General features: G+C 67.8%; 1 protein-coding gene across 4 annotated transcripts; it reads left to right on the forward strand.

The window, feature by feature from the left end:
• Positions 1–11: 11 nt before the first annotated feature.
• Positions 12–11,164, forward strand: ITGA2B (integrin subunit alpha 2b). 4 transcript variants are annotated; one of them, XM_074557489.1, is made up of 30 exons: positions 1,836–2,026; positions 2,099–2,229; positions 2,307–2,404; positions 2,482–2,641; positions 2,733–2,782; positions 3,142–3,187; positions 3,351–3,476; positions 3,559–3,606; positions 4,332–4,375; positions 4,472–4,531; positions 4,629–4,681; positions 4,808–5,010; positions 5,129–5,311; positions 5,388–5,433; positions 5,510–5,614; positions 5,694–5,749; positions 5,835–5,986; positions 6,193–6,306; positions 7,026–7,096; positions 7,179–7,326; positions 8,124–8,216; positions 8,300–8,379; positions 8,484–8,564; positions 8,633–8,735; positions 8,815–8,967; positions 9,095–9,220; positions 9,419–9,532; positions 9,711–9,815; positions 9,891–10,013; positions 10,266–11,164. In XM_074557489.1, the coding sequence occupies exons 1-30, from the start codon at positions 1,881–1,883 to the stop codon at positions 10,353–10,355; spliced, it is 3,108 nt and encodes a 1,035-aa protein (XP_074413590.1). In that variant the 5' UTR covers positions 1,836–1,880; the 3' UTR covers positions 10,356–11,164. The 4 variants fall into 4 exon arrangements, with proteins under 4 accessions (XP_074413588.1, XP_074413587.1, XP_074413589.1 ...); XM_074557487.1 differs by having other exon boundaries at positions 12–2,026; positions 2,099–2,404; XM_074557488.1 differs by having other exon boundaries at positions 1,834–2,026; positions 9,891–10,368.
• The last annotated feature ends 92 nt before the right edge of the window (positions 11,165–11,256 follow it).

Genomic DNA, 11,256 nt, shown 5'->3' on the forward strand with positions numbered 1-11,256 from the left:
AGCAGTAACGTGGAGCCTTGGAACTGCTCCCAGCCCACACCGAGGGTTACCCCAGCTTAGCCCATAAGGGATTTCCCAGTTCTCCCAGCATCACCCAGCTCGGGTGGCACTGCAGGTGTCACAGCCCTTGGGCCACCACGGCTGGAGGGAGGGATCTCAGAGCAGTGTGGGGATGTGGTGACATCCCTGTCCCATTCCCCATCCTCATCCTCTTCCCTGTCCCCTCCTGGAGTGCAGCACGAGGCCAGGCAGAGTCAAAGGATCAAACCCCCCTGAGCTCCCTCACCGTGTAAATGAGAATTGGAGCAGGTCAGAGTGACAGCAGTCACAAAAAAGGGACTCAATTTCCTGTAAATACCAGACAATTCAGTGTTACTGTCAGAGCTGAGCTTCATAGGGCCCATCTGTGCCCTGGCCCCACTGCACTGTGGGCAGGGATTGTTTTTGGACTTCAGGATAGCGCTAAAATAATTAACCTGTCATTACTTACAAGCATAAACAGACTGTATTTAACTTTGTCACATAAGATATATATATAAATATATATATATGCTGTAAAATGAGGGAAAAAAACCTTTCTAATAAACCAATGATTTGTGGAAAAAGAAATGTGATGCTTTGTGGTGGTGGGGAGCTGCTGTGCAGAGCACCAGCCTCTCTTTTCCTGGTTTGATTAAAGGAAAAAAATCCACCTCTCTGCATGCCAGCAGGACCCCGGGGTCCAGGGTGCCACCTGTCCTAGGGATGGTGCAGCAGTGCTGAAAGAAACGGGAAATGAAGTAATTGGACAGAAGAAAGGATTGTAATTGCCCTCAGGGGCCCTGGTGTGGGCTCCAGCTGGGTTCAGATGCTGCAGCGAGATGGGGACGAGACCTCCCGAGGAGGAGCAGCTGCCCCCGAGTCCGCTGTGCCACGGCTTTGGGCACACCCTGCTCTGTTCCAGCTGCAGCTGCTCCACAGGGCTGGAGCAGACCCCGCTCCAGGGGCCCAGGTGCCCTGCAGGGACCCCCTGTGCCCCCCAAAACCCCCCGAGTCCCTCTCCTGTCCTGCTTCCCACTGCAGCCTGGAGAAAAGCCCCATTTCACACGGGCCGGCTCCCAGGGAGCTGCTGGCGTGGGTTGGCACCAGGAGCCCCCGGGGCAGCCTGACTGTCCTTAATTAACGGAGTTTCAATTAATTCTGTAGATGGGTTCAGGGCTGATGCCGCTGTCCGGGCTGGGCTGAGCTCTGTGGCTGCCCCAGGCCTGGCTGAGGGCACGGGGGACAGGGACAAGGGCACGCCTTGTTCGCTGTGCCCACTGTGCCCCCGGCCGCTTGTCAGATCCACTGCCCTGCACAGCCCTGGCAGGGTTTGGGGTGTCCCTGCCCTGGGTTAGGGGACACTGGGCGGTGATGCCCGGTGCGGGCTCGGTGCTGTCAGCTCCATCCGGCTGTGGAGGGGAGATCGGGGCCCATGGAGGGGCCCTGTGCCCTGCAGCTCTCCCCGCTTGCCACATTTCCGCTGGTGGGGACTGCCTGCACCCCGAAATAGCCACCCCGAAATAGGCACCCCGAGATGCCCATCCCGGAACAGCCACGCCGAGGCTGGCACCCTGCGGGCGGTAGGCTCAGGCCGCTGTGGCCGAGTGCCCCACCTTGTCACCATGTCCCCCGCCCTGTCACCGTGTCTCCCGGTGGTGGCACTGCCACCTCCCGTTCCCCGCCCTGCTCCAGCCACATCCGTCTCCCCCGCACCTCTCCGGTTCCCCGCAGGAGCGGATGCGCTCCGGGGGGGCCCTTCCTGTGCTCCCCATTCCTGCCGGGCCCGGCCCCAGCTGCGTCCCCCGAGATAAGCCCGGGACACCCCGGGACAGCGGCTGCGGCCTCATTTTGGGGTGACGATGGCGCTGCTGCGGGTGCTGCTGTTCCTCGGGGGGCTGCGCCTGCCCCCCACGCTGGGGCTTCTCCAGGAGCCCCCCACCATCTACGAGGGACCCCCCGGCAGCTACTTCGGTTTCGCCCTGGATTTCCACAGGAGCGAGGGAAGGTAGGGGGGCACCGGGGGTCGGGGTCGGGCACGGCTCACGCCCGCCCCCCCTGACACCCGCTCTGCCCCCAGGCCCAGCGTGGCGGTGGGAGCGCCCCGTGCCAACACCTCCCAGCCCGGCGTGGCTCAGCCCGGCGCCGTGTTCCTCTGCTCCTGGCCCCCCGGCCGGACCCCCTGCCACCCCCTGCCCATGGACACTGCGGGTGCGTGGGCTCCGCGGGGCGGGGAGCGGGCACGGGGGGTGCCAGCTCCGCACATCGCCCCTGTCCCGCTCCCCCAGGGGACGAGAGCGAGAGCCAGGGCACCCTGGAGCTGCGCACCTACAAATCGCACCAGTGGCTGGGAGCGTCCGTCACCAGCTGGCACGGCAACCTGGTGGTGGGTGCATCGGGGGGATGTGGGCACCTTGGGTGGGCACGGGGCGGGCACTCAGCCCGTGCCATGGCCGTGCCCAGGTCTGTGCCCCGCTGCAGCACTGGAACGCTTTGGAGGGGCAGCAGGAGGCGTTCCGCACCCCCACGGGCACCTGCTTCGTGCGGAGCCCGGAGCGCTCCGTGTGGTACTCGCCGTGCCGCGACCGCACCATGGCCAGCACCTACCGCCAGACGGGCTACGGTGAGCGGGGAACGGGGAAGGAACGGGGAGCGGGGGGATCCAGCCCGGGATCCCAGCCCCGCGCCCCCCTGACCCTGCCCTGTGCCCGCAGCGCACGACAAGCGCTACTGCGAGATCGGCTTCAGCGCCGCTGCCACCCCGGTGAGAGGGGATGGAGGGGCTCGGGAACCTTGGGGGGATCGGGGGGTGCCCCCCAGGATGCCAGGGGGGGCTGACAGAGATGCAGAGGGTGCGGCCAGGATGGTACCCGGGTGTCAGGGCGGGGGATGCTGGGGGGGGGATGCTGAGCTGGGGATGTGCAGTGGGAATTCCGGGAGGAGAGGCCCTAGGAATGAGGGGGTGCCAGGACGGGGATGCTGGGCTGGAATGTGCCAGGATGGGAAATACCAGGGTGGGGATATTTGGGTGAGGATGCTTTGGAAGGAATGCCGGGTTGGGGGATATTTGGGGGGGGGGATGCCAGGGTGCCCCGGGCGGTGCTGAGCCAGTTGCTCCCGCAGGATGGGACGCTGGTGCTGGGTGCCCCCGGCGGGTATTACTTCTCAGGTGAGTCCTTCCTGTCAGTGTTGCTCCCGGAGGTGGGCACTGCGGGGGAATGGCACCCCGGATGCGGTGCCCCGTAAGTGCCACCCGCAGTGGCGCTGCCAGCCTGGGGCTGTGGCAGCGGGCTCCCCGTCAGGGCTGGTGCTCCCTGCCCCGCTGTGCCCAGGGCTCCTGTACTCGGTGGAGCTGGACAAGATCCTCCGGCGCTTCCTCGGCACGTCCCTGCTGTGGCTGGGGAGCCCCGGGCGCCCCACGGAGCCGATGTTCGGGGACTACGAGGACGGGTACCGGGGTGAGCAGCGGGCACGGGCACCCTGCCCCACTGCCAGCTCCTGCTGGCACACCCGGGGTCACCAGTGCCCATGTCCCTGCAGGATACTCGGTGGCTGTGGGCGAGTTTGATGGCAACCCCAAAACCAAAGGTAGGGCTGAGGGGTGCAGGGAACGGGGCTTGATGGGCCTGGGGCACCCCAGAGTGACCTTGCTCCCCTTGCCGAGGGGGCTGGGCAGGCTGTGCCAGGGGTCCTGCCATCTCTGTGCCCTCATGGCGCCATGTCGCACCCGGGGTATCCCTGTGCCCATCCCAGTGCCGGGGGTGTCCCTGTGCCCATCCCAATGCCGGGGGTATCCCTGTGCCCATCCCAATGCCAGGGGTATCCCTGTACCCATCCCAATGCCAGGGGTATCCCTGTGCCCATCCCAGTGCCGGGGGTGTCCCTGTGCCCATCCCAATGCCAGGGGTATCTCTGTGCCCACCCCAATGCCAGGGGTATCCCTGTGCCCATCCCAATGCCGGGGGTATCCCTGTGCCCACCCCAGTGCCAGGGGTATCCCTGTGCCCATCCCAGTGCCGGGGGTGTCCCTGTGCCCATCCCAATGCCAGGGGTATCCCTGTGCCCATCCCAGTGCCGGGGGTATCCCTGTGCCCATCCCAGTGCCGGGGGTGTCCCTGTGCCCATCCCAATGCCGGGGGTATCCCTGTACCCACACCAATGCCAGGGGTATCCCTGTGCCCACCCCAATGCCGGGGGTATCCCTGTGCCCACCCCAGTGCCGGGGGTATCCCTGTGCCCATCCCAATGCCAGGGGTATCCCCGTGCCCCCCTCAGTGTCCCAGTGGGGCACTCAGGGCTCTCATCCCTCACAGAGTACGTGGTGGGGGTCCCCAACAAGAGCAACACGAGGGGCGAGGTGAGTGCTGCGGAGTGCCCGGCGCTGAGGGGACACCAGGGGACACGGCCATGTGTCACCCCGGGCTGGGCGTGGCGCTGACGCTGCCCTGGGCAGGTGGAGATCTTCACTGCGGGGGACACCCTGCGCCGGCTGCGGAGCATCGCCAGCGAGCAGGTACCCCTCGGTGCCCCTGCCCTGTGACACCCCCGGTGCCCCACAGCACCCCAGCCCCGTCCCACAGCACCCCCGGTGCCACCTTTACCCTTCCCAGGTGGCTTCGTACTTCGGGCACACGGTGGCAGTGGCCGATGTCGATGGGGACGGGTGAGAGCAGGGACAGTCCTCCCTCCTCCATGGCACCCAGGGGTGCTGCCCCGTGCCTGGCACAGCGCTGGGTGCCCCCAGCCCCCAAACCCGCCGAGCCTGACTCTGATCCCGCTCCGGGCACAGGAAGGACGATCTGCTGGTGGGCGCCCCCCTGTTCATGGCCCGGCGCTCGGATGGGCAGCGCAGCGAGCTCGGCCGCCTCTACCTCTACCGGGGGCAGCAGCGGCTGGCCGGGCCCCCCCAGACCCTGACGGGCACCCACCCCTACGGCCGCTTCGGCGCCGCCATCGCCAGCCTGGGCGACCTGGACAGGGACGGATTCGGCGGTAACAGCGGGCAGGGCGGGCAGGGGCTGTGCCACCCTCAGTGCCGCGCCTTGGGGAAACTGAGGCAGCAGAGCGCGGGCTGGGGGGGGGGCGGCGTTCATGCTCCTTCTGTCCCCAGATGTGGCCGTGGGCGCCCCGCAGGGCGGTGACAGTGGCAGCGGGCAGGTGTTCATCTTCCGCGGGCACAGCGAGGGGCTGGCACCGGTGCCCACGCAGCGCCTCGAGAGTCCCTTCCCCGGCGCCGCCGCCTTCGGCTTCGCGCTGCGCGGTGCCACCGACCTGGACGGCAACGGCTACGCGGGTACGGCCCTGGCACGACCCGGCCCTGGCACCGCCCTGGCACTGCCCTGGCACCGACCCTCTGCTTGTCCCCGCAGATCTGCTCGTGGGGGCTTACGGCGCGGCCAAGGTGGCCGTGTACCTGTGAGTGCCCGTCCCTGCGTGGCCCGGGGCTCCCTCTCGGGTCCCCTGGCACCTCAGCAATGTCCCCGTGCCCCAGGGGACTGCCCGTGGTGGTGGCCCGGACCCAGCTGAGTGTCCCCGACGGGCTGAACCCTGAGATCCTGGACTGCTCCCTGCCCAACTCCAGCGTCTCCGTCAGCTGGTGAGGGGACACTGCCGTGGGGACACCACGGTGGGCACAGGACAGGTTTCTGAGCACTGTTGGTGGTGTCCCCCCGCAGCTTCCACGTGGAGTTCTGTGTCAGCGTGACGGGCCAGGACATCCCTCGGAGCATCCGTGAGTGACAGTGTCACCCTGCGGGCACCGCTGGCACAGGGCCACCCCCGGGGTGTCACCAGTGCCACCTCCCGTTGCCCCCCAGAGCTGGAGGCCGAGCTGCAGCTGGACCGGCTGAAGCCGCGGCCATCGCGGCGGGTGCTGCTGCTGCGGGGACACCAATCGTCCTGGCAGGAGGCGCTGCTGGTGGCACCGGGGGCACCCCCTGTGTGCAGGAACCTCACGGCCTACCTGCGGGTACGGGCACGGGGACAGGCGGCAGAGGGAGGGGACAGTCATGGAGGGGACGGGAATGGGAGGGGGGGATGTGGCATCGCCACAGGATGGGGACAGCGTTGGGGACAACAGTGTGTCCCTGTCCCGGGATGGGGACAGTGATGGGTGGGGGCTGTGGGGTGGGCACGGGATGCCATCCAGAGTGCTGTGCCCATGGGTGTCCCCAGGACAAGGCTGAGTTCAAGGACAAGCTGAGCCCCGTGGCGCTGAGCGTGGCCCTGTCGCTGCCCAGAGAGGCCCCGGCTTTGGTGCTCTACGGGGACACCCTGGTGCAGGCACAGGTAGGGGGGACGTGGCTGTGGGGGGACATCACCGTGGTGACACGGGGGGGGGCTCATCCCCACCAGGACACGTGTGGGTACCCCCAGCCTGGCTGAGCTCAGCTCTGGGGTCCCCAGCTTGTGCCAGTGTCCCCAACACCCCCCTGGGATTGCCCCTGTCCCCCTCCCACTGTCCCCAGTTCCCACTGGGATGTGGCTCCTAACCTCCCCCCCCCCCACACTGTCCCTTGTTCCCTCTGGAATGTGCCCCACACTGTCCCTGCCACTCCCTGGTGTGCCCGTGCTGTTCAGCCCTCTGTGCTCACCCTGCAGTCCCCAATCCCTCCCCTGGGTGTCCCCTCTGTACCCAGCACTGTCCCCATTCCCAACGCCGACACGTCCCCTCTGTCCCTCTGCCATCTCCAGTCCCTCCTTTCCCAGGACGTCCCCCTGCTGTCCCTGCTCCCTCCTTGGTGTGTCCCAGGGCTTGTCCCCAATCGTCCCCCTGGATGTCCCCTCTGCTGTACCCATTCTTCCCTCTCGGAGATGTCACCTCCCTCCCCTCCATCCCTGGAATGTCCCCACTCTGCTCTGCAATGTCCCAAATCTCCCCTCTGGCCCCTCCACCAGCCCAGTCCCTCCCTGGGATGTCCCCAATGACTCCCCCTCTCCCTCACCTCACCCTGGATGGGGGTGTCCCCTCGCTATCCCCTCCCTGTCCCCTCGCTGTCCCCTCCCAGACCCACATCATCCTGGAGGACTGTGGCGATGACAATCTGTGCGTGCCCGACCTGCACCTGGCCGCCCACACGTGAGCACCGGGGTGGGACTGAGGGCGTGCCCGGTGTCCCCGCGGGGTGCTGAGCCTGTCCCCGTGTCCCCGTGTCCCCCAGCCCCAGCCAGCGCCTGCTGATCGGCGCCGAGGCCGTGCTGTCCCTGCGGGCCAGCGCCACCAACGCGGGCGAAGGCGCCTTCGAGGCGGAGCTGAGGGTGCAGCTGCCCCCGGGCACGCACTACCAGGCTGCCCGCAGCACCATCCCGGTGGGTGTGACAGGGGACAGGCTGGGGGTGACCAGGGGAGTCACAGGGGTGTCACAGGGGTGACCAGGGCTGCGGGGGCACGTCCTGCCCTTGCTGGCATCACCTCCCTCTTTGGGGGTGCCCAGTGGGAATGGGTGATGGGAGATGCCCAGGGTGGGGGACCCAAACCGTGTCCTTGGTGCTGTCACCTTCCATGGGAGTGCCCCGAATGGGTGTCACAGGGTGCCCAGGGTGCTGGGGGGACTCAAACTGTCCTTGGTGCTGTCACCTTCCGTGGGGGTGCCCAGCTGGTGGAGGGGCCAGAGGGGACATCACAGAGAAGAGATTTGAGACAGTGCAGAGTAGAGAGGGGACATTCCAGGGATGGACAGGAGGGAGGTGACATCTCCTGGAGGGAAGGATGGGGACAGCAGAGGGGGCATCCAGGGGGACGATTGGGGACATGCCCTGAGAGGGAGCAGGGACAGCATTGGGACATCCTGGGGAGGGTTTGGAGATGGCAGAGGGACAGAGGGGACATCGCGGGGTTGGGAATGGGGACAGTGCTGGGTACAGAGGGGACACCCAAATCGAGGGGCTCACACTGTGTCCTTCATCCCCCATGGGGCTGCCTGGTGGGGGTGGCTGCCCAGGGATCGGGGTTCCTGCCCTGCCCTTGGTGGCTGTCACCCTTCTCAGGGTCCCCACTGGTGATGGCTGTTCAGGGGTGTCTGGGGCTCAAGCCCTGCCCTCAGCTCATGCAGGTCCCCTGTGTGGCTGGTTCCTGGTGGGGTCCCTGATGTGTCCCCACCCTGCAGGGGCAGGAGAAGCTGAGCTGCAACCCCAAGAAGGAGAACGGGACCCACGTGGTGCTCTGCGAGCTGGGCAATCCCATGAAAGCAGGAGCCCGGGTAAGGGGACAGGGGGGTCCCTGCTGTGCCTGTCACCCCCTGGGGCTGGTCACCCACCTGCCCCTGTCCTCTGCTGTCCCCAGATCACCGTGGACTTGGAGCTGAGCGTGTCTGGGCTGGAGGACATGGGGGATGCCATCACCTTCCACTTGCAGCTGCGCAGGTGACATCGCGCTGTCCCCCGCCCACTGCTGGCACCTCGGGCTCGGTGTCCTCAGCACGTCCCCAAACTCCGTGTCCGTGTCTCATCCCGCTGTGTCCCCACAGCAAGAACAGCCCCAGCCCCAGCCACGGCTCGGTGACGGTGACAGTGCCCGTGGAGGCAGAGGCAGAGATGGAGCTGCGAGGGTGAGGCTCTGGGGGACACGGGGACAACGGGGGCACCAAGGGCGACACTGACCCCCCTCTCCCACCAGCAACTCCCTGCCTGCCACCATGGTGCTGCCCACGGGCTGGCACGGGGTGCGGGGCAGTCGGCGGATCGAGGACCACGGCATGAGGCTGGAGCACGTCTACGAGGTGATTTCGGGGGATGTCCCCTCTGTCCCCTCCCCGGAGCCATCTCCTGTGCCTGGCATCACCCACCGTCCTCCCGCAGCTCCACAACAAAGGTCCTGGCACCGTCAGCGGGGTCACCCTGAGCCTCGCCGTGCCCCATCGGCTGGGGGAGCACGTCCTGCTCTACCTGCTGGGGCTGGGCACCGAGGGGGGCACGAACTGCTCCCAGCACCCTGCCCTCAACCCCGCACAGGTACGGGCTGCGGGGCCCTGCCCGCGGGGGAGCTGGGACATGGCAGGGACGTGGTGTCACCTCTGTGTCCCGCCGGGAGCGCTGGGACATGGCAGGGACGTGGTGTCACCTCTGTGTCCCCTTCCAGCTGGAGATCTCTGCTCCGACGGCCGCAGCGCCCGGGAACGGCAGCCAGCACCGGGAGCGCCGGGAGGCGGAGGCGGCCCCGGGAGCGGGGCTGGGGGACCTGGGGCTGGGAGACCTCGTCCGTGTGGTGAGCGGGGGACCCTGGGGACATCCCGGCTGTGATGGAGGCCAGGGTGGGGGGACATCCTTTGGGTGACCCTGGGGACCTGCTGGGCTGGGGTGCCAGGATGGGAATGGATCCTTTGGGTGACCCTGGGGACAGGGCCGGGAGTGTTCCCTGGGATAGGGGCCCCCCGACACCCACCGTGTTGGATGCCACCACCAGGACTGTGACAATGCCACCTGCGTGGACATCACCTGCCACGTGGCCAGCCTGGGCAAGGACCAGCGGGCACTGGTCAGCGTCCATGCCCTGCTCTGGATGGACACCCTGCAGCAGGTACTGTCCCCTCCTGGGGACAGAGGGGACGGGGTGGCATCAGGGCATCCCTGCAATGTCCCCTCCTGCACGGTGGTACCCAGAGACCCACCATGTGTGGCTCATGGGTGCCCTGTGAGCTGGCAGCACCCTGATGCCAGGTTCCCGTGTGTCCCATGTGTCCCCCTGCTGTCCCTAGCGGGAGCACCTCCGGGAATTCCGCATCCAGTCCCAGGCGTGGTTCAGCACCTCGGCCATGCCCTACCGCGTCCAGCCCCGGCTCCTGCCCAGCGGCCAGGCTGAGGTAGGGCTGCCGTGGCCGTGGGGACACGGGGACAGGCCGCGGTGGCAGCGGTGTCACCTCCCTGTCCCTCTGCAGACCGAGACGTGCGTGGTGCGCGCCAGCCCTGGCGGCGAGGGGGCTGTGCCGGTGGGGTGGGTGGTGCTGGGGGTCCTGGCCGGGCTCCTGCTCCTCACCCTCCTCATCCTCCTCATGTGGAAGGTCAGTGGGCACAGGGGGACACTGGGGACACCGGTGACATCCAGAGGGACCATGAAACACGGCACACAGTGCTGGGGGTGGGGGCTGTGGGACAGCAGCACGGGTGACATTGTGGGGTCACAGGTGGGTGACACTGTGGGGTCCCCAGAGGCAGGGGGTCCCCTGGTGCCACAGGGATCTCCGGGGGGCTGAACCTGTGGGATCCCTGCCGTGGGGTCCCCCAGGGCCCGATGTCACTGTGTCCCCTTGCAGATGGGTTTCTTCAAGAGGACGCGGCCGCCAGCCGAGGGGGACACGGAGGAGCCGGGCCAGGCCCAGGAACCGGGCCAGACCCAGGACTAACGGGGTCCCCCCATGCCCCCCTCACCCCTCTCTCCTTCCCCAGCCCCTCCGTGCCCGTGGGACCCCGGCCCCGCTCCGCTCCCCCCGGACAATAAATCCCGGCCCTGCCCTCGGTGCTGCCCTCGGCTGTGGTTGTGTCCCCCCGGAGCTGCACCGGGGTCTGCAGGGATGATTTTGGGGACTCCCGTGTGTCCTTGTGGGGTGCCCCGGGAGGGCCATGGGGAGGTTGGTGTCGGGCTCAGTCCCGGGGGCTGCTGCACTGCTGGGGGATCGGTACCGGGGCCGGTGCTGGTACCGCGGGTAGGTCACGGTACCGGGGTGGTACCGGGGGATCGGGGCAGTGCCAAAGGCCAGTCCCGAGGGGCCGCTGCGGTACCGGGGCTCGACGCTGAGGCTCAGGGAAGTACCGTGAGCGGGTCCTGAGATGCCGGTGCCGGTACAGGGCAGTCCCGGGGTGACGGTGCCGGTACCACGTCCCCGTCCCGGGGCTCAGAGCAGAGCCGGGAATGGGTCCCGGGAGGCCTGCGCGGTGCCGGGGGCAGTGCAATGTGCCGGTGCCAGTACCGGAGAGAGCCCGGCAGTGCCGAGTCCCGGTCCTGATCTCGGAGCCGTACCGGGGATGGGTACAGCGGGTCGGGATCGGTACCAGGGTTGGTGCCGGGGCTCGAGCAGTGGATCCGGGGGTCGGTGCCGATGTCGGGGTGCCTCCTGAGATGCCGCTGCGGACACCGGGGTCAGTCCCGGGATGCCGGTGCCGGTACCGGGGACGGGTCCGGGTGCCGGAGCGGTGCCGGGGAGCGGTGCCGGTGTCGGTTGCGGTACCGGGGACGGGTCCCGGCTCCCGGGTACTGCAGGGGGCGGTACCGGAGCTCTGGGGCGGTGCCAGGGGCTGGTCCGGGGG

The sequence above is a fragment of the Zonotrichia albicollis genome, chromosome 23, assembly GCF_047830755.1.
Source record: "Zonotrichia albicollis isolate bZonAlb1 chromosome 23, bZonAlb1.hap1, whole genome shotgun sequence".
NCBI lineage: Eukaryota > Metazoa > Chordata > Aves > Passeriformes > Passerellidae > Zonotrichia > Zonotrichia albicollis.

Excerpts from the sequence above, each read along its gene's own strand:
- ITGA2B (XM_074557486.1), top strand. The coding sequence starts at position 1,556 with ATGCCCATCCCGGAACAGCCACGCCGAGGCTGGCACCCTGCGGGCGGT. Across the intron at positions 2,642-2,732 it reads CTACCGCCAGACGGGCTACG|CGCACGACAAGCGCTACTGC; the intron begins GTGAGCGGGGAA and ends CTGTGCCCGCAG. Across the intron at positions 9,816-9,890 it reads TGCCCAGCGGCCAGGCTGAG|ACCGAGACGTGCGTGGTGCG; the intron begins GTAGGGCTGCCG and ends GTCCCTCTGCAG.